We start from the raw sequence: 22,932 nt of genomic DNA on the forward strand, positions 1-22,932 counted from the left end.
AAAAAGCAAGGGATATTTGGTTTTCAACGACATGAGCCCTTTAAAGTTACTGAGCATCAGTCACCTCTCCATTCGTTTTTACATCTGTATGTTTTCTGAAGGGTTAAGTAATTAATGTCCTTTAAAGTATTTTCAACATCTAATTATTCAAACACCAAACTATTACAACTTACCTTTGCTATAATGACCTCTTTCTTCAGAATCTTCATTGCGTAGTACTTTCCACTTGCCTTCTCCCTTACAAGAATGACTTTACCAAAAGTGCCTTTTCCCAGTAGTTTTAAATAGTCAAAGTCATTCATTGTCTGCAGAGATAACGGACATGTGTGAGTCATGTGACAAAATACAAGTACAGTGAAGAACAGTGAGTTTGTGAGTACTGTCGACAAACTATCTTGTGACTACAATGCTTCCAAATATTAGTGAACTAATCTACTCTTTGTCTTTTACACCTGCTTCAGGGCGATTCTGATCACAATCTTTTACCATCATCTTCTCCTAACGCAAATGTGGGTCAGTGAGCGTGAGCAGATGGTGTGGTGGTACCTTGCGTTTGTGGTGACTGATGGAGATGTCCATCTCCTCCTCTCCGATGTTGTCTATTTGGGACGTAGGACTGCACTGGATCCGCTCTTCTTCCTGTCTTTGGAGTTTATCTGCCACCATCTGGATCGCATCTGTCCACTCATCCCTTAAAGTACACACACAGACACAGATGCACAACCGAGAATTAAAACACACAAGATGCATCCAAGACGTGCCATTTGTTGGAAAACCACAGCTTTTTGAGATTTACAAAAGTCTTAGGATTTACAGTGAAAGAGCACGTACGAGAGCTGAAACAAGTTTCAAAAGCAAGAGCAGCTCTCAGAAACCAGGCTGTACACAGAAACTTCTGAAAAAACAGATAACAATAGACCCTCTTTCCCATGGAGGCCTGAGCAGATTACCTCAGTAATTTATGATGCCACATTCGGAGCCGAAGCAGACACTCTACCAGGATAATTTAAAGTGACTGGGATAGCCACCCCTTCTCTGCAAACAGTGTCTCCCTCCATTGAGTTTTCATTTGTTGTGCAGCACATCTGCTGTGCAGAATCAGCGGTGCATTCAGGCTGCCGAGCATGTGTGTTTAATAATGATGAATTCATCTCAGAGAGGCTTGCTGTATGTCATTGTTTCACCAGAGGCTTGTGTTGGCCCGTTTTTGGAAGACATCAACACATTGTGAAATTCATGGTCACAGTATGAAGATGAATAATCAGTATATGTCAGTACTTTATGTACTCAATTTTCACACTAGTGTAAATGAAAATCAGGGTTCCCACCGTAATGTTTTTGTCTGCCACCGCCACAAAAATGCTTCTACTTGTTTTACTGCTGAATGCTTTGCACTATTATTAGTAGGGCTGCACAAATAATGGTATCAAAATCATAATCTTCATTTATTCTTTAAATCAGCTTGAATCAAGGACAGCGTCAATTCTGTGCCACATGACCTCAAGAACACTGTGATACATGTAATACATTTGGACCACCATAATGGACCACTGACAATGCTACTTTCTGCTAACACCCATACCGGTATCAGTTAGCGTCAAACTACAATCTTCACTTTGTATATTTTAGATTGAATTCTTCATCGACTCCTTCAGACAATTTCTGTGTATTATTGAGATCCATTTGTTGAGAGTTCATGCCATTTTTCTCCCTTTCAATAACACAAACAAAACCTACTTGAGTGCCAAAAGCTCCCACTTGCAGTTGGTAGTTGTTTTTAAGCTGTTTATTTTACAACTGGGATTTTGTAATAATGTTTTTATGTTTAGAATTGTTTACAAATTATATATTTTATTTAGAAGCAATTTTTATGTTTTCTTTTAATTCTTGTAATAACTTTGTTTATATAAACATAAATACAGTAAAATAAAAGAAACAAAAATTGTTTATTTAAAAAGAAATAGTTGAAATGTTCTGAGCTAGTCTGAAGCACAATGTTTGGCTCCAAATTTCTCCTCGACGTCCCCAGACATCACAAAGTTTTGGTAAAATCCTCCCCAGCACAGCTGATTTAACATGGTTTACTTATTAGCCAAACCAGGCACTGTATGACAACTACACGCAATACTGAGCTTCCTCAAATGTTAAACGGAAATACTGACATGCATAAACTCACTGTATTAATGTCATTTGTTTTTATTCTTATATTAGTGTTATTCTGAGTAAAAAATGCTTACAGACCAGATAAATATATTTTTAAATGTAACTTTCTCTGGTGTCTTTAAATCTGAATCTATCAGGAGTATTCAATTCTGTTCCTGGATGGACAGCGACCAACACAATTACTTAATTGTCCTTTCCAAAAACAGTGTTGGACACTGGACTTCCAGGATCAGAGTTGAATCCCACAAATATAGTCATATTGTTCTGTACAAAACTGTTACATTAATCATGATGGCAATTAAAAAATGTGATTTCAGTTAAAGTATCATGCAGCCTTAACTGTAAGAAAGTAGCTCTATTATATGTCTTAATACTGTTTTTGTCACTTAACCTTGGCAGTTTTGTGTATATTCTGTGCACACATGGATAGGTGGCTTAGATAGATTTAGTCTTATTCTAATGTTTTATTATTATTTTCAGGCTTATTTCAGCTCTTTATTACTATTATCCTCAGCACAAGCATCAAACTAAGGGAGCCACACACTAAGCTGAGGCAGAACAAGGCCTATCAGGCTTTTCTTCTCTCAACTTTTTCTTTAGTTCTGTCCCCAAGTTACAAAAGGCACTGTCCAGCTGAGGAGACCACACATCAGCCACAATCATGGTAGAAAAGTCTGCAGCGTATTGATGAATTAAAAAAAAAACCTCAAGAGAGGGGAGGAAAATTGCACGCTATTCTTAACAGGAAGAAAGGATCTCTCTGCAAACCTCCCGTGAGATCTTTATCACCACAGGGGCAGCCGGAGGCAGACCGAGTGCTTCCCCCTGGTGGTCCAGCATCACTGTCAAACCAAACAACTTCACTGCCTGCATTCATTTGAGTGGCTTTATAATCTACATGTAAGAAATGTTTTCTAGGCGAGTGGGAGCAGCACCTTTAGCAGCACAGACAAAGCATCCAGACTATGTGGTCACTCTGACATAGTTACAGATACTGACCACTAAGATTGTGACCTTATGAGGGAGCTCAGATGTACTGCAGTGATTGGAAAAAAATGAGCCACAGGCTTTTAGAAAACCCATTTAAGAAATTTAGGAAAATCTCTGTGTTACTCTGCATCGGCAGTCCTGTGGGAAACTCCAGAGCCAGAGACGCTCTCTCAAGGTTGTGTGGATGAAGGGGCACAGAAAAGAGTATAATGAGTGTTTTTCTTTTCTTTTTTTTCTTTTATAAATGAGGGATAAAGTCTCTAACTACAGTCTGGCATGATTCCAACTGCTGCCACCTCTCCTCACATGTAGGCCTACCATTCACTGACCCTCTGCCAGAATGTGTGGACTCACTTCTGCTGAGATGTGTGTTGGGGGGGGGTTAAACATGTGTCCTGATCTATAGAACTGTGCAAAAGTTAAGAAAAAAATGGCAAAATATCAGCCTCAACAACTAAATATACTATTAAAGTTTTCAGCAATTATAGTGTCGACTCTTGGCCTTTATTACAGATTCCATTCTTTTCAGGAGGCTTGCCTTCAGGTTCTTCAAAGAAATCTGCAGATATTTTTCCACACCTCCAAAGTTCAGTCATAGAATCTGGTTTCATTTTTTGCTTCTGACGATCCCAAACACTTTCAGTGATGTTGCGGTCTGGACTCTGGGGTGGTCAGTCCATTGTTCTCAGAACACCAGCAGCTACTTTGTTTGAACTGCACATTTTTCATCTATTTCCTTTTCTCAGTAAGGGCTTCCTGACAGCCACACATCCTTTCAGACTCATACTGTTGAGCTATCTTCTCACAGTGGAAGGATGGATTTTTTTTCAGATCTGAAGCAAAAGTAGAGCGTGATTTTCTCCTCTCTCTCAAAGATGAAAGCTCTACAGTTTATTTCAGGGGTCAGCAACCCAAATGTTAAGAAGAGCCATTTTGTCCTTTCAACAAAAATCAAACCACCTTGGGAGCCACAAAATTTCATGTCCATTTTACCATCTTGGCTGTAAATATGTCTTTGTATGTGCTAATGCGTCAGCCAGTAAAGGCAAAAAATACAATGGCCTATAAAGGAAAACGCAGACTTACTTTGCTCTGCTTTGAGCTTTAGCTCAGCTATAGCCGCATTTCTTGCATCTCCGGCAGGAAACTTTTCGCAAAAGCAGAATAGTTTCTTGTAAAATGTCTCTCAACGTGCAATTTCTTTACGAGGCTGAAGTCAGATTCTCATTCGCCAGCATGTTGTTCGAATTTTCCCTGTTCCAACTTAAATGGTACCTGAGGTGCCAGAATGTAACCACTGCACCATTTAAGGTGGAACGGGAAAATCTGAATGAGAAACTGACTTCAGCTTCACAACTTTTTAGTGTTTGACAGTTTTTTGTTGCAGATTAAATGTATCAGGAAATCAGCTGGAGTGCTTATAAATGCAAATAAATCAGTTTGTCTCCAAATTATCGATGTTTGTCTTAAATCTTTTGCTTTGCTTTTTCATTAGCTACTAGCTAGGCGAGATTGTTATATGTGTTGCTATGGTGACCAGTAGGGTTCAGGGTTAAAGGGTGAATAGCAGTTATACATTAACTCCAGTGTTATTAAAACAGTGTTAGAACGATCAGCAGAGCTTTATTTTACTGCAAAGAGCCGACCCCTGGTTTATCTGATGGTGACAGTTTTGCTGTCTACCAGGTCTTGCATAGTTGTTAAAAGTCCCATCTTCTCTATATAAGTAAATCCTTTTTCAAACTCCTGTTTCTTCACCTAGGTTTCTTTGACTTTGCCCTTCCTTATGGAAGTGGATTATCTTATAGGTAATCTTCTCAGACATATATCTTCAAAATGAATAACTTGTTTTGACTAGAAACTAAATATAGATGAGTGTCTCGACTTTTCCACAGTACAGCAGTATAAACTTCATAGTCTATAGACAACACTGTAAATACAATATTAAGCGCTCAATGTTTATCATTTTCCTTTATGAATGTAATTTTTAGTCAGTTACAGTGCTTCATCTCCCATTTCAACAAGAAACTCAGTTAGGTCCACTCACTATTAATGCCCCCTTGACTTTCTTTTCACTGAACAACAAGTCAGAAGTCAAATTATTCCATTCTGTGCAAAACGATTACTGCAGTGATGCGTTTCTCATAGCAAATGGCTATCAGGCAGTGTGTGCTTTTCTACCTCCTAGCCAGCTAGCATACGCTGCTTCTGCATTTTGTTTGGATTTCTAAGCACTCATGGCTCCTGCTGAGAAAGAAAGGAACAGCTGGAGGATGCAGGCCAGTGCATCTTTAACGCTCGCTTTTCAAACGATGATAGAATAATCATCCTGTTTAAGTTTGCGTTTTCCACACAAAGCTTTTCTCCGTGAAACGACAAGCTGTGTTTATAAGAACTGAAGAAATGAAGTAATTACAAACTACTTCCCCCTCCACTTAGAGACTGGACTCACCTTTCTTCTGGAGTGTCTACATGGAAGGTCCTCTCAATGACTGTGGTCCACTGAAGACATCTGATAATGAACGTGTTGGGCTTTGGTCGTTCTGTTTTCATTAACTGGCATTCTGGAATAAAGAGAATGAAAGAGTGGAGAGAGGAAAGAGGTGAAGTGTTAAGGTTAAAGACCATTCTGAGCGGTTACTAGAAGATCTAAATTGGGAAAGCTGACCTACAATCTAGAGCATACTTTGTGTGTTTAGTGAGGTCAAAGTGGCCAGCTGCAGGCGACTGTAGTGAACTCTGTGTGATAAACAGGGGTGTGTGGTAAAACAAATGGCTGTTAGTTGATGGGAGGCTGGGGGGGGGGCAAGAGAGAGCCACACAACACCACAGAGAGACGAATGAGGCAGAGAGAGAGAGGAATAGAGGGAGAGGGCTGTGGCATGAACAGCGCTCAGGTCTGCCATGCCAGCTGTTTCTTCATGAGCAGACACTAATTTCTGCCACTAATGCATCTCTGCTCGTGGGGAGTGAAGGTGATCTGAGTCCAGCTCATTGTTACAGCAGCAGGGACAATGACTGGACGACAGGTGAAGCGCGGCCACCAGTCCGTCATGAGGACCCTCAGCTGGCCAATTCCAGCCGCCTCCGAGCAATGCTGCGGCCTAAATATGGTCCCGAAGGTTAATGGTGACGGCGCGGAGGTCGCGAGGCGGCACGCTGCACGGCAACTCCTACCTGGGCAGCAGGAGAAAATTGGAGGCGCCTGCTGCGAGGCAGAAAAACAAGGTCACAGCAGCCGGAATGTGACACCTCAGGAGGAGCCGGAGCAGAGCGAGCTGACAGCATTGTTTGCTTTGCCACGCAGGATCACAGATGACGAGCTTTGCTCGGAGCAAGAGTCACAGAGGAGAGCGAGCATGCCAATTAAACAGCCGCAGAAGCTGCGACTTCCACCCATCGTGCCATGCTTTAGCTTTTTAAGGCGTTCTCAAGTCTAAAATAAGGCTGAGAGGGTGCCAAGCACAGAAAACATCAGGAGACAAACATGGCAAATGCTTCGCTGCAAATTAGGACCAACTAGCTTCAAAGGGACTTTCCAGAAACAAACTTGCACTTAAAAATTTTGCATGTGTGCTGCACGAAGGGCACATATCATGGAAAACTCATTCCCCTCATTTTTTTAAAATAAAAGTTTGATGTCGTATATATACACTGCCAAAATTTGAAAACATATTGTTCATTTCCAGTCCACACAGTCCATACATGGAAACTACGCTGCAAAAACAGTTTTAAATTCATTGTGATTTCATGAAAAACTATACATTTATGCATATCTACCTATTCAGCCTACAGAAGTTTAGGCCCACCCACCCATGCTGAAGTTATAAAAAATGTTTCTGCCCGTTGTGCTTTTTTAAATGAGGCAGCCAATCAGAACAGAGCTCATTTACATATATCAGTCTTGAAAGCACAGTAATAAAAATGCCTGTTTCCTTGGAAGGAATAAAGAGTGTTGTAGTAAAAGTAGTTATGTAAAATGAATTATGACTGTTTTTATTACATAAAACCACACAAAGGTTCTAAGTTGATCGCAGAGGGGAGAAAATAAAATGCAAGAAAAATGTGGGATACGGACCCTTTAAAATTAATGTAGAAAACAAACTTTGGAGTGCAGAGTGATACAGGCTGTATTACCTTGTTCTGCCTTTCATTAAAACATTACATTTGACTTTAACCTCTATGTGACAAATCAAACTAATTGCTGGGACCGAAATGGCGAATTTGTCATATGTTGCAATCATTGTTAAAAAGACTAATTGGTGGATACTGACTGTGCTGCCTGGTGGGCAGTGCAGGTCTGGTCAGCGTGTGTGTGTCTGTGTGAGGGGACTCTAGTCGGAGCAGTCCGGAGGCGGGCGGACGAGCAGGCTAGAGGCAGCTCAGGCCGCTGGGGGAGAAAGGCATGCCATTTCAGAGAGCACATTAGACTATCAGCCTCCCACAACCACCTGGCCTCCCAGCTTTCTGCAACAGATGTGGCAATCCTCTCCCCCTGCCAAAGCAGCCCGGGCCGGATGTATGGCCACCCCTCTCTCTTCCAGGCTTTAGATTAAAACCTGGCCGGGCCTCCTGACGGATGGAGGGCTGGAGAGAGAGAGAGAGAGCGCAGCTCGCTCCATGTGTCTGAGAGCCAGCTTCTAGGGCCGGATACCCAGCATGCCATGCAGGAGCCGTGTGCGCAAGCGCTCTGCGCTGCATCTATTTCTAGGCACGTGGCAGGGGCTGCATATGCTAGCAGCTTTCTTTCACCGGCTGCCCACTGACAACTACTGTATATTATAGACACGCTGAAAATTGATATAAATACGTGTGTTTCTGCAACTACAGGCAGCTTCGGCTGTACACATTTTTGAAAAAGAGCGAATATGTCTTTACATTAGCTTTGGCAGACAACTTCTAATATATTTGAATCTGTCATGAAAATGAGTCTATAAAACATTTAGAACACAATAGTTATATAAATGCTGTTAGGACACACTGAAAACACTGAATATGACGATGGTATTATGTATATTAGATTTATTTTACTTTTCTGTAAACAAGGAGACACTTATATTAGTGTTATTACTCTTTTTGTCCATGTGCTCTTTGAGTAATGTATGTTTTAATCTAAAGTTTGGCTTAGTAAAAAAACATTATTGTAGGTCATTTGGTCAGTGGGACAGATACATTCATAGAAAAAGAATGACATTGATTGACGAATAACAGTGTTTATTTAATAATCTTTTGATTTACATATATATTGCAGTTTCAGTTCAAATTTTTGTAATTCAGTAACTTATTTTTATGTATTTGAAGAAAGTACATGTCTAGAAAAATGGGACTGACCCAAAATGTGCTTCATAAATTACACTCAATAATCTCAGTACATTTAGCAACAAATTTGTATGTGAAAGTGTGTTATGAAACTAATAAACCATTCTCAATGCGTTATGCTAAAAACATTAATGTTATATCAAAACATTCACTTCCAGGACCTAAAACTGCCTGTACTTGCAGAAACTGCATATGAATATATGATGATGAATAAGATCCTTTAAAATTAAGCACACACACATGATTATCTCGGTTTAATTCATAGTTAAATAAGTCTTGGTATGGTAATGCCACTTGAAACTACCACAATATACACAGGATTTATGTTAATAGTTATTTCTACTAGGGCTTTTATGGTACTGACAGAATTCTTTCAGTACCAACAAGTATTAAAAAATTCTGTCTCATTCAATAAACAATTTCAAAAAGTAGTTAGTCTTATCAATGTCAGTGAGCCAATATTCATGTTTGTGTCAAAACTGAGACTGGCAACTCCTACGTCTTTAAAATCCTGCTGAGTACAAAGCTGTGACTGGAGCGTTTAGACTTTTTTCTAGATATAATGATATGATGTATTGATATATCATATTTTGTATGAAAAATATTATATCATTCTCAAATCGGTATCAAAGTCAAGGAACTGAAAGATTTTGAAACCATACATAGCTCTAATTTTTTACCATTCCGTAATTTTTCGTTTATTTTCTTGTGCCAGACCATCAGGTGGACAAACAATCAAAGCGCGAGATTCACATTAGCACATTAACACCATGTAAGCAGACCCACTTTAAGATTTTAATTTGTCAATGAATTCCCAGATGTCCTCTAATTTAAGTGCAAGATGTTCCATATCCATAAATTCCTCTTCGTTCTGCCGGTGAGAGAGACAAGATCCTCCACTGAAAACAAGCTGCACTGATAAAATGTTAAAATTCAATGCCACATAATTACTCACTTGCCACAGAGAAGTTATTGAGAGGGTAGGGTAGGTCTGCATCCTGCGGCTTCTCCTTGTATCCAATGAAGGATCCATCGGTCTTTAGCAGAAAGTAGCGTGGTCTCCAATTCTTGATATACTCACCTGTTGAGAGAAGACAAAATGTGGTCACATCAAATGAGAAAGACAAGTCTGAATGTAAACAGCAGCCTGGGATTCTGAAAACTACGCCTGCACATTAACACATTCAATTGCATTTTCATCCAGTTACATTAAACAATAGAAAAAATCATTTTGCTATGAAAGTAGCTAAATTAAAGTAGCTTTGCCATTTATATTGCATAAAAAAGTTCATACATCTATTCATACAAAGAAGTAGTAAAGGTGGAAATAAGTAAAGGAGGATGATATAACTTTATATTTTATATTAACATTTCATTTTATACTTTAACTGTTAATCAGTGCTTTACTAACTGATATGATTATCAGTTGTCAACTGTTGTCAGATATGTCTGATAATCAGAAAATCAAAATGTACAGTTTCATTCAGGGTCAATAAAGCTTCTTCTCTCACTCTAATAATATAAATATTGTAGCACTGCGGGTGGAGTTACCCAGAAGTCTTGGCTTTGTCTCTCAATGACCTCGTATTTTTCCTACTTTTCATCAGTTCTCAAAAGGATTTTTGGTGCTACAATACGTTATCCAAGAGCAGAGGTTGCTGGTTAAATGGCAGCAAGTGAGAAAGCCTGGGTTAAGTGCAAACTACAGATATCAAATAAATACATAACACTGATGCACACCTGCTCTATCACTCTCCTGCAAGTCTCCAGCTATCATAATAATTCAATTACTGTTTTATTTAGTTTCTTTTGGTCAGTATTCTTGGGTCACTTTCCAGCTACACACCTGCAACATACCTATCAGTGTGTAAAGTTAAGTGTAGCTAGTTATAGCCTATTGACTCACTTGCATTACATGATGCTGTTTTCAAAATGTACAGATTTACCAGTTTAGTCTTTACTGATCAACAGAAATGAACTGATGGTGAACATCACTGCAGGAGTCACAATAAAGACAGGCATGTAAGCAAGAAATTGTTTTCTGACTGTTATAAAATAATCCACTAATTATCTGTGATTGAGCAACTTTTTTGCTGCTACTAATAAATCTACATCTTAAAGCCGGCTGATATCATGAGCCAACCAAGAGATCAGTCAGGCTATAACTGTAAATAAGGCAGCTTTGAAACATCAAAGACTTTTACTGAGTACTCTGTACACAGACTTTGAATCATTTTTATTTGCCAGTTTGCACCAATCAGCAGAATTTATCTTGACACATTTGTTGTTGATCCCCATAGTGAGCACACAACACCATTTACAATATTGACAGCCTGCAATGATTACAAGTCCTAAGTCGATAAATGCACAGATGTATGCACAGATGTATCTACAGCTTATGTTCTGTCTGTTTGCCACAGAACTGAGACATTTGTTCATTTATAAATTTCAGTTTATGGGAATTATGATTATTCCCACATCCTTTTTATTAGAGTGGCCATCGTATCACTGACCAAACATCAGGATTACATCATTAACATGGCAACAACATGTTTACCGCCTGTGAGCCGGATGTCAGCTCAAGCATCATCTGGCCAAATTTGAGGCCAGGTGTTGGAGCGGACAGAGCTCAGGCACATGACAATTGGGTGGGTAGGATGTTAGACAAAAAGGCCTGTAGCCTGGGGGGTCAGTGAGTGCCCAGTGGGAGTAGTTGAGGAACCTTTAACCCTTCCAGCCTGAAGCGACAAAAAACAACATCTGCTGAGCAGCTGGTCTCACTGTATTACCATGCAAAACTTCTGGTGCACCAGCCTGTGCTATCTAACAATCAACAGCAGGATTACAAGGGTGTCAACATCACCATGCTAGGGGCCAGGACGGGTGCATACCCACATGTATGCCCTCCAGCCTTCAATAGCAGGCAGCAAAACCTTCAATGCACATCACAGCTGCCTGTTGCATGGTATGCATTGGGAATTCACAATCACTTGTTAGGGTTAATAAACAGGCTATTCTGCAAAGCCTCATTCACATTTGCATACAAAGTGATCATACTGAGATTCGGTTAACTGTACTAACAGTATGCTGTACTTGCAGCATGCTGTGGTTGTATGTTAACACTCCATCAACACCAAACATACTGTATTTGAATATGCACAGCTTCTTGCAGGATTCTCCTTTGAAACAAATAAATTAAATCATGATAATGGGCTTGAGAGTGTTCTCAGCTAAAGCACAGCCCTGCAGAAAAAGCCTGTATTATATTGAGGTTTGACTGACCTCCATAGGTGGTCAATCATTTAGCACGGTAGCACCAAAGTTAAAAGAATGGTTTATCAAAAAACATCTAATTTACACAATTTAACATTTACCCCGGATGTAGCAGTATGACTTACTGTGAACTATAAAAACAAACAAAACTTCTTTGCGTAGCTGAATGGACGCTCACTTTAGACAACAGGTGCGACGTTAATGAAGAGCCAGATCCAGTTTGAGTGATATGAGTTTTTTTTGGTGATGTATTTATGCAAAGGTCTGGGTGACTATTGACTTGTAGTGTTTGTTAGCAGTGTTGGCCATTAGGTATAACTTAGGTTTCACATCTTTGGTAAGTAGAATTTTTTGCCTAATCATTCTTCTAAAGAGTTCAATCCTCAGCCCATTCAGTTAAATACACTGTTTGTATGGTGCTGCCTCACTGTTTATGTAGTGCTGTCTCATATGGGGTGTTTTTTTTTTAAGCATGTAGCATAGCTTCCTGTTTAATGTTTTCTTCTCTCTGATTGCAAGGGGTCCTTGAGCATGGGAAAGGGGCTATATAAATAGAAATGATCATGAAATATTTCGTGCAAATTTAAAGAACTGTTACCTGAGTATTTATCATATTTTTGTTTTGCAATGTTTAGTGGACTTTCATATAAAATTCTATGTTCTTATCCAGTTTATTGCACCTAAGCTTGTTGTCACTGAGATGAAGAATGGCAGGGTCTCTCTCTCCTGTTGGTATCTGCTCTACATTATGTCATGTGACTGAGCCAAATGTTTAGCATTCTGAGTAAGCACTTAGGTATTTGCCAACTGTGTGGAATCATTCAGAAAGGTGAGGATAAACAACAAAGAAATTGTACCTGAGTGAAAATGTAAGTACTTTAAACATCTTTCTCAATTAACAGTGGAAGTATGGAGCCAAAAACAAAGTACTCCAGTATATTAATAGAAAGAGAGTTGTGATGTGGTGACTAATTGGTGGTAATTAGTATCTTTTACACTGATATGAATTTGGCTAGATGGTTAACATAATGTTGTAACAAGTCTAATGGTACATGTCCACTGCACACAAGCTCATCATCAGAAATTCTGGCGCATTCATTTTCAAAGGGGAGTAGCAAAAAAAATGAGGGATCGTGGGACAGCAAGGGCTGTAAACATGACTCGCGGCCTAGCAAAAAAGTTGAGCTGGCCTCAAATCAGTCAGGCAAAAGTGACTTTCCGTTATCCAGGCACAATGAGGATGTGCCTACATTGTTCCACCTGGACGACTTGAACAAAATGTTAACATAGCCTATAGAGCTGCTGTCGGATCAAAACCTTGTATCTATAAGGAAAAAACTTACTTTACTTTTAATGCAAGTCAATGGAACCAGACATTTCTTTTGGTCCATTCATCTTGAAATTGCACACAATATAAAGGACAGTAGGTATTTCAAAATTATGTCAAAAACTGAAAAATGACAATACACACACACACACACACACACACACACACACAAAGGCCTTTTTAAAACCAAGTTTACAAAAGCAGCCTACTTGAGAAGCGAATTTATTTGAAATTCACTTGAAATCCACAAATTCATGATTGACAGATTAATTCGTGTCCTGTGTTTGAGTCCATGCTGTGTGCAGCGTTACCGAAAATGTAAGGGGTAGAACTTGGTAACTGAGTAAAAGTGTAAGCATTCAAGTTCAGTTACACTTGAGGTTTCAAATCCTCCAAAACAATACTTAAGTATGGTGAAAAAGCAAAACAATTTTTTTGTGCTTTGTTATTGTATCTTAGTATTTTCTACCCCTGCATTCAGAAAGATGCAGTGACAGACTTAAAGACTTAAAAAGTATTGAAGGGAGAGAGAATAACTGCTGAACTTTGCCTATCCAGTACAGCCATAACACAGGCACAACAGCTGCTGCACGTAAGGAAGAAAGAGTGGGAAAGAAAAATGCAACTTACAGACGTACAGCTATAAAAGACATTTAGGCAGCAGTTTATATTATCCCTTTGTCTTTTATACAAATCCAGTGAAGTGTTATATAGTTTTACAGATTGAGGAAAAACAAACTCTTAGCCTGTTTTAATGGGTCAATGCACATGAAATCACATGGAAAAATGGTTAAAGAATCCTTTACATAAATCCTTCATCCTTCAAGGAACAGATAAGCGGAATCTCAAGTTGTGAGTAATGATTATCAATTTGTCAACAATGATTCAGTGATGATAATGACAGAGCTGAAGGTGAAGCATACCGTTTCTTGAATGATTTGCCCATTCATGTAAGTAACATAATTATCCTCCTCCACTGAGAAACAAATCGAGGGGAAAAAATTAGATCTTCAAGTCAATAACTCACTGAGTGGAACTGAAGCAAATGCTACTGAAGCAAAAGTTGGCCAAAGCTGTGCTGCGGTGTGCTCACAAACTCACAAGACAACAACTCAGAACAACTCTGTGCTGCCATACGTTAAGAATCAACAGTAGTTTCCTCATTAGAGTGTAAACCACTCTATGTAGACAGTTTGTCAAATCTGTAGTAAGCAACCTCAGAACTATACCATTTTTTTTGCCTTTAAACCTTATCTATTAAGGCAGACAATCTGGTAGTGGCGTGAGCGCAGAAGCTGGAGAATCCCCAGACGTGTGCTTTCTGATTCTGAACTCCTGGTAATTAGTCGCTATCTCCAGCAAGTGACACGCGGGCCTCAGTGACAGCTCTGATCACTTTTTTTTTTTCCATCAGAGGAGAAAATAAACAACATGTTCTATTTGTAACATCCACTTAAAGCATAATGACACCAGCTTCTCTTAATTAACACATCAGAGAAAAACACCTGCTCATGTTAATTTGAGGAGACGGAGGTCTTCGCCGCTATGCCTCGGTGAGGCGGTAGAGTCGATGGGTAGGAGGGAGCAGCTGAACACAGGCAGCCGCCTTCCCACAAAGAAACAGAGAGAAGAGATGAGGGAGGAGAGAGAAAGAGATGGAGGAAGAGGGACATGAGCTGATGGAGGAACGAGGTGTCTCTCCCTAATAGCTTCTCACAGGAACCTTGATCTATAGTAATAGTCATAAATAAATTGATTCAATCACCACAAGCCTTTAATCAGGTGCGGTAGGGCAGGAATACTTGAAATTGTGCAGGTCAGGGGGGGTCAGCAGGACTGGAGTTGAGAGCAACTGATACTGTGAGTGTCATCATCAAAACAGCACAGACGTCATAAGATAAACTGACATCTGTCCATCATATGGGTTGTATCAAAACAAGGACTGTTCCTGACTGATTTTCTTAATCAACCAAAAGGGCATATTTTTGAGTAAAACGAACTGAACATGCCTCACTTTACCATGAATGAATAAATAAGTAACTAAAAAATACATTAAACATCAGATGACCCCTTTTGATTATTCAGTTTCTAGTTAGAAAAACAGGAGTTTCTGAAACTGGAGCACAAATATGTAGAGAGAATATGCAGAACCCTACAAATGCCAGAGACCACCCATCCCTTATTTAATTCCCAATGAAAACGGCTATTAAGCATAAGCTATTCATTTTCAGGAGATATGGCTGAGATTGGACCTATGAAAGGGCAAAGTCAATGGAAAAGAAGAGAAAAAGACAGTAGTTTCCAAAACCGGAATTGACTTGAGAAATTAGTAAAAGATACAGAGAAAGGACTCCCAACAACTACGCAAGACCCGGTAGATCACCAAAACTGTCACTTTTAGAAAAACACCTGAGTGATAGAAGAAACTCAAGCTCCATTCTTTCTTCAGATCTGAAAGCATCCACAGGTATTTCTGTCCATCCTTCCACTGTGAGAAGACAACTCAACATTATATGTCTGAAAAGATGTGTAGCTGCCATACACTTTAATGTGTGTATATATTCATATATATTTTTTGTTTCTTTTTGATTTGATTTGAAAAACATCTGATGGAAGTAATTTTACAGCAACCCCAAAGCACATTACCAAGAAAATCCGGGGGCACATCTCAAAGAAGCTGCTGGTGTTCTTAAAACCATGGACTGGCCCCCCAGATTTCAGACCTCAACATCAATTAATATGTGTGTGATTGCTTGGACCATGAAAAGCAGGAAATGCAACCAACTTCAATGACTGAACTTTGGAATTGTGGAAAAATATTCTTGCATATCTCTTTAAAAACTGAAAGCAAGTGTCTGAAAAAGAATGGAAGCTGTAATTACTGAAATTTTTGATTTTATATTTAATTGTTCTGTCATTTTTAGTGTTTTTAATGGTAATAGTCATTTTAATGGCCCACGATAAATACATTTGATGACATTGTAAATTGGCACATTCTATAGGCTAGACACCAAAAGGCATGTTCAAGCTTTTCGGGATCATCAAGAAGTTATTAGATGATAAATTGCAAACCGTTTCATCTATTTTATAGACTTTTCTTTTTATCGTCACTTACATAGTTTCACTTCTGCCTTGAGATTTTATCACCACTTTTTATAACTTCAGACTCAATTAGTGAAATGACACAATCTTATTTGTCAAGAATACGACTGCTTAGTGAATTAGTCAACTTGGAGTCGGTCAGCCCTAATCAAAGATCACTGCGAACAAAGCACTGATGAGTGGGTTGAGAGACTGTATGAATGCTTGTATATTTACAACAAGCACAACTTTCCCAACGTTACTGAATCACAGTCAGTCCTGAAGTATCAACTGAGCAAAAACAGATACAATCCTGCTACTGCTAGTTAAGAAGTTTAGTCAGTGGATGTTGTTGGCACTCGATGAGTCACTAAAGTAGACAGATGTGCAACAGAAGGGAGTACATAACTAAAGGCAAATGCAGTTCCGGCCATTCATTTCCACTGGCTCCTACAAGCTGATGTTCCTCAAATCCAAATCAGTGGGAGGACAGTTGGTCTGGCATGGAGAAGCGAAGCTCTCGTGCTCAGGTTTTCAGAACACTTACGCAAATTGAAGTCAGATTTCTTGTTATAATTACCGAACACAATTGTAGGATTTAAGTTATTACAAATCTTCTTGCTAACGGCGCCGCCAATTATACCTGGGTTTGGAGTTGCTGAAGAAATTCTAATTTCCTGCTGCCGTTCTCCTGCTCAGTCCGGAGTTCTAAACAGCTCCATTTGCACAATTAAAATATCATACTGAGTGCCATTCAATTACAAGCCCAGATTAATTGTTCATTTGTCTGTGGTGTGTGACAGCCGGACGCCTGTGGGACAGGGAGTTGGACGGGACGCTTCCAGACAGACGCGTTCTTGAGCAAACTTTCCCTCAAAACATCCCCATCCGCTTTGGAGACTAGCAAACTGAAACTCGGCTGCTCCTTCCGCGATGTTTTCGGCGCGATCGAGTTTCAGCAGGACAGGAGGAAGGGAGGAAAAAAAAGAGAGAGAGAGCGAGCGAGTGAGAGAGAGAAAGACCACGGAACACGGAAAAAACAAGGCCATTTGTTAATCAGCCCAAACAAGGATTTAATTTAATGCTTTGGCTGGGACTGCTCTGCTTTGCAGATGGCTTAAAGATGGGCATGTGATGGGTGCCCTGGGAGCGGCGGCCTGCCGCGTTCCAGCACACGCTGGCCACTCCAAAGCGGCACCAGCTCGCCTGGGCACGGACGGGCACAGCCGCTCCAGCGCCGCCCGGGCTCCAGCACGCGCCCGCCCGCGGACGTGGGCAGCATTAGAGCGGAGCTGTTCCTGCACTAGGTGCGTTTGGTTGGGCGCGGACGGCGGCAGCTTGCTGAAGGAGAGCGTCTGGAGCTGCTTTAGCAGCCTGGCAACACTGCCGGCCGTGTGGGCTCGCTCCCTCTCTTTCTTTCTCTCTCTATCTGTGACTCATCCGCACCCAAATGTAGAGTTTCTGCATGCTTAGAGTGTTTTCATATATAACATTCAATTCCTTGGCGAGACTCCTCAGAACACTGCCGAGAATTCGACAGAATAAATGTAGAGGTTCATTTCGGGGCATGACTGCTGAAACACGCATTCCTAATTATGCTGTTTTTCCTAGATTATTTACTGGCTAGCTAAAGATCTACAGACCACTGACTATTACATCAAAGAGTATCGTGCTCCGGTCCAGGATGCTGGACATCTGTTTTTGGCAGGTACTACGATTCGTTTACATTTCACATGCTTTGTAGAGCAAATCAGGGTACCAAAGCTGCCAAGAAATGGATTAAGTAGATATATTTAAAATGCGATGAATCATATTCAAGATGAAACAAGGAAAGCTGATTGGTTAGACAGAGTGAACAATTGCTCAGAAACCAATCCCCTGTAGTGGAATCTAGCATCATCATTCCCAGGAGAAAAAGTTTGTGATTTTAACATGAAAATTGAGACTAAAATACCAGGGCAAATACTGTGGAATTTTTTGTTAACTTAGTGCAACACCTGCGAAAATAAAGTCATGCTCAAATTCTGTGCTCTTCTATGTATTTTTTGTTAAAAATGTGTTGCTTACCATCACGGGGACCTCTTCTGCTAAAACTGAACATCTGTTATAAATAAGCAATTCTAAAAACTTTGCTGTTTATTTTAGCTCAGCTGGTTGCATAATGCAAGTGGTGCTTGGACCCCGATGATTGCCACTTGTGATGTAATTTGTAGATAGCCGCTAAGCTCTCATAGTGGTCACGACAGTCCACAGAAATCAACGTGCTGTACATGAACTTTACATCGACTTCAGATGCTAATTAAATGCCAACTGTCTTGGGTGCAAACAGTAAAACTGTATTACTGCATTACTTTGTTAACTTGTTTTAAAGTTAATCAATGAATACAAATATGTGAAAAAAAAAAAAAATTAATTGCTCACAAAAGGTGACTTTCTTTTCCCGTTTCAGTAATGTTATCTTAGTTCTGACTGGGCTATTAACATTAAATTCAGTACTATATCTGGAGGATGGCTAAAGAATGATTGTGAACTGGTGCTGTGCTGTGTTTCTGAGGCACAGGAGTTATTCTCTTCTTAAAATTAAAAAAAAATCATCGAACCACACAATTTCTGTGAATGGCATGTTAATCACAATAAAAAACAGCGAATTCCACAAAAAAGCGTCGAGTTTGCATGTTATCAAATAATTGGACAGATGAAGGTAAAACAGCAGGATACCTCTTCTAATTAAGTCTCCATATAGCTTTTCCCTGAAACAGAGAGGGGGAGTGACAGAGATGCACAAACTTTTCTTTATTGTTGAAAGTAGCTAATAATATCACCCTCTTTTTTTACATGACTCAACTCCTTGCTTTACGTAACTGTACTTTGCCAAATGTGACCAACACCAGGACAGACACAGACTCGCTAATCAGCTCTACTGGAAAGCGGCTGCAGCTGTGAAGTTGTCAAGTGCAATTTCAAGGCCCAGCTAAGATGAGGGGGCAAAGTAAAACTGACAATACTTAGTGCCTCGCAAAGCTCTGGGGATTTGCAGCACTTTTTGCCTGAATTGCCCACAAAGACTTAAGCGTTGATCCCCTTATCCAGATGAAGGTCATGTCACCAGTTAAGACAGCCAGACACAACAAGACAGACTGGCCCCTGCTTCACCGTTGTCATGGCGACTAGTGGTAAACGTAACTGAGGGGCCACTGTCCCATAGAGACTTCTTTGGGATGCAGACATATGCATGAACGTCAGTTGGGATGCGTGAGAGGAGTGGGCAGGAACTGTCCGGCTTAAACAATGAGGCACTAAACAACACAATTAGTTCTTGGAGTGGGATCCTAGATGTCACTAACAGGTGGACTCAAGAGAGAAGCACATCAACCTGGGACCAATATTCTGTTAGGTTTGTTTGTGTGTGTCCTCTGTGAGGGCAGCGGGGTGAGCCAGCGGCGCTGCAGCCGCGGACTAAACAAAAGGCTCTCAGACAACTTATGTGCAATCCAGGGCTGACTCAAGCCAATCCACTTAGCCTGTATTAGTGTCATTAACACACTGCAGCGGAAGGACTGTGTCTGCATGTGTATGTGTGTAGTTGTGTGCAGTGCTACTTAAAACCCCTGGTGAATGGTCCCACCAAGCTACAGACTCACACATGGGGCTTTCTACCCTAACGAATCAACCCTTGGGACTGGGGCTGTGTAACAGTGCGTAAAACTCAACAGTGGGGCAACACTCTCGCTAGACTGTTTTCAAGACACATACTACAAAAATCTCACTTGAATTATATCACAAATCTATTATTTGACTCAATGGACTTCCTTTGTTGAAAGGGAACTGTAATGTTTATCTGAGCTCTGCTCCCCTGTGAAATCACAGAATCATCCGTTTTACCCGAGCACAGGCGCCTGCTGTGGAGCCATGCACGACTGTGGCAAAGGCAGCAGACAAAGGGTGGCCACAGCCACACTGGCGAGGTGAAGAGAGTTTAGGGTTAATATGGAGGTGCCTGGGGATGAGGAGCTCTCCCAGAGGCCCTGCACACAGCTGCACACAGCTCGGCCTCCTGGTGCTCCTCCATACCCCTGCTGGTGCAGAGAACCGCCTACACACATACAAACTAGGGATGAACAGAACTAGAGATGAATTTCTGGGCTGATTACAAAAACTGGTAATAAACACAATATGCCTGACAGTCATTCCAATAGCCAGTAAACAATTATTAAATAGCTTTGCATTTTAACATCAGCATATGAAGTGCAGTGAGAATTAAAATGTGCCACTGATTAATTTTACATACCCATAACACAGACACGGCAGTTACTGTGAAAATTATTTTTTGTAAACACTCTATATTAGAAAACTCTTCTCAAGATTTACTTGCAATGCCAGGTGAATGTAAAATTAGGCGTCTTGCCCAAAGACTCTATCTTTTGTGTGGAGTGGTAAATTCTCAGGTGAAATCGGCTGGTTTTGCCTGTATTTACAATAATACAACTTTACTTAATACAACAGCATTAACAAAGTTATTGTGCACTCCTAATACACACACACGTTGAACTGAATGCTCTTGCACAGAATGAGCAATATTTTCACATTACTTGTGATGGTATATATGCCATGTCATATTCTGTCATCTTTGCCCATATTATTAACTATGATTCCTAATTCTTTATTCTCTATGAGAAAAATGAATGCCATTTTCAAAACTGTGGTTAAATAAAAGGTTCCAAAGCCAATATGATTTGCTGTTTGTGCACTTTTCCTCTGGATATTGCTGGATCCTCTCTTACAAGACTGTTAAGAAGCCAAATTATGAATATTTCTGCAAGCAAGCTAACACTGCTGAGCATTGAACTGACATCATAAACACCCAGGCACACTAGTAAAATTAATTTTATAGATATTTTGCAATGACTATGCTGTGGTTGTTTACAGTAGGCGAGTTAGCCAGCTTGCTAACTGTTATGTTAGCTACTTGCCTAACCACAGCTGCACACAAGTCATACCACTGCTGCCCACCACAGCAGATACGTATAGAACGTATAGAAGAGAGCTTCAATTTTCCACCAATTCCACTAAACATTAAAGTAACTGCTATTAAAAGCAACAAAGTGCTGCATCTAAATACTTCCATAACACAGTTAAGATGTTCCACATTAAAGAAAAACAGCTATATAGAGAAACGGGGAAAAACACTAAAACAGAAGTGAATCATAACACGACACCAAAATGAATGTAATCCTCCTCCCACTAACATACACACACACACACACACAAACACACACTCATCCGCAACCAGCCACTAGATGGCACTGGCCTACAGTCACAGTCAGCATCAACCAAAGCAATCAGAGTCCCTGTTTGTCTGAGCGAGAGAGAGAGAGAGAGGAAAGAGAGAGAGAGAGAGAAGAAAGAGATTGAGAATGCAAGAGAAACAAAAAGGGAGTGTGGCAGAGAGGCTGAAAGAAAGAAAGAAAGAAAGAAAAAGAAAGAGAGGGAGAGAGAGCAAGAAACTGGGAGAGGGAATGAAAAACAGCAAGAGAAAGAGACACAGAAAGGGCAGCGAGAGAGTGTGAGAAAGAGGTTGAGAGAGAGCTAGAGAAAGAGACAGAGAGAGGAGGGAGGGAGGGAGGGAGGGAGAGGGAGGGTGAGAGGGAGAGGGAGGAAGGGAGAGGGAGAGAGGGAGGGAGGGAGAAAGAGGGAGAGAGGGAGGGAGAAAGAGGGAGGGAGAGAGGGAGGGAGGGAGAAAGAGAGAGGGAGGGAGAGAGAGGGAGGAAGAGAGAAAGAGAGGGAGGGAGAGAGGGAGAAAGAGAGGAAGGAAGAGAGGGAGGGAGAAAGAAGGAGGGAGGGAGAGAGAAAGAGAGGGAGGGAGAGAGAGAGGGAGAGAGGGAGGGAGGGCTAGAGAGAGGGAGGGAGAGAGAGGGAGGGCTAGAGAGAGGGAGGGAGAGAGAGGGAGGGCTAGAGAGAGGGAGAGAGAGAAAAAGAGAGGGAAGGAGAGAGAGAGAAAGAGAGGGAGGGAGAGAGAGACGGGAGAGAGGGAGGGAGGGTTAGAGGGAGGGAGGGAGAGAGGGAGGGAGAAAGAGAGAAGGAGGGAGAGAGGGAGGGAGGGAGAAAGAGAGAGGGAGAGAGGGAGGGAGGGAGAAAGAGAGAGGGAGAGAGATGGCAGACTCTACTATCTTTTCTCTCTTTTCTCTTTGGAGTGATGGACAAACTTCAGTAAGAGACGTGGCTGGTCTCCAGGCGCTGAAGCAGCACAGGTGGCTCATTCAACACCCCTTTAGCTACAACACACAAACACACACATGCAAACACGCACACACACACACACACACACACACATACATAAATACACACACAAACACACACACAGCCTCAGACTGCGTTTCACATCAGGCTAACAGACTGCGTATTCAAGAGTTTGGGGAAAATGAACAACATAGTATGTAAAGCTCGCGATACAGCATTTTGCTTTAATGAACCCTGTAAAAGAAAACTACACAAAAGTGAACAAACTGGAACACTAAAGAGCTTCTTAAACCACAGATCTTTTATACACTTTTCACCATTGATTTAAAGTCGTCAGAGTCCATACACCTACCCAGTCTGAGTACAGGTCTTTAATTAATACACTAAATGACCAGGGCAGTGCTGAGATAAATTCAGTTTTACCTGCCCTGCGCCTGTGATTATATTTGCTTGTAGCGCAAGCCTAATTCATGCGATTATCAGAGGAACCGGCCACGTGTTGGAACAGCTAATCAAATGCTGGCAATTGCTCTTGTTCAGTC

General features: G+C 40.8%; 1 protein-coding gene across 3 annotated transcripts in view; it reads right to left on the reverse strand.

Annotated features, from left to right (window-relative positions):
• Positions 1 to 22,932, reverse strand: part of akt3a (v-akt murine thymoma viral oncogene homolog 3a) — a 127,661-nt gene that overhangs the window by 21,632 nt on the left and 83,097 nt on the right. For 2 of the 3 annotated variants that reach the window (XM_036573844.1, XM_036573845.1), the window contains exons 3-6: positions 9,428 to 9,553; positions 5,606 to 5,717; positions 547 to 691; positions 174 to 305 (exon numbers count right to left, since the gene is read on the reverse strand). In XM_036573844.1, coding sequence (XP_036429737.1) covers positions 174 to 305; positions 547 to 691; positions 5,606 to 5,717; positions 9,428 to 9,553 — 515 coding nt within the window. Of the gene's footprint in view, positions 1 to 173; positions 306 to 546; positions 692 to 950; positions 1,394 to 5,605; positions 5,718 to 9,427; positions 9,554 to 22,932 lie in introns of those variants that run through there. The other variant, XM_036573847.1, reaches the window with a different exon arrangement.

The sequence above is a fragment of the Colossoma macropomum genome, unplaced genomic scaffold (assembly GCF_904425465.1).
Source record: "Colossoma macropomum unplaced genomic scaffold, Colossoma_macropomum, whole genome shotgun sequence".
In the NCBI taxonomy this organism is placed as follows: domain Eukaryota; kingdom Metazoa; phylum Chordata; class Actinopteri; order Characiformes; family Serrasalmidae; genus Colossoma; species Colossoma macropomum.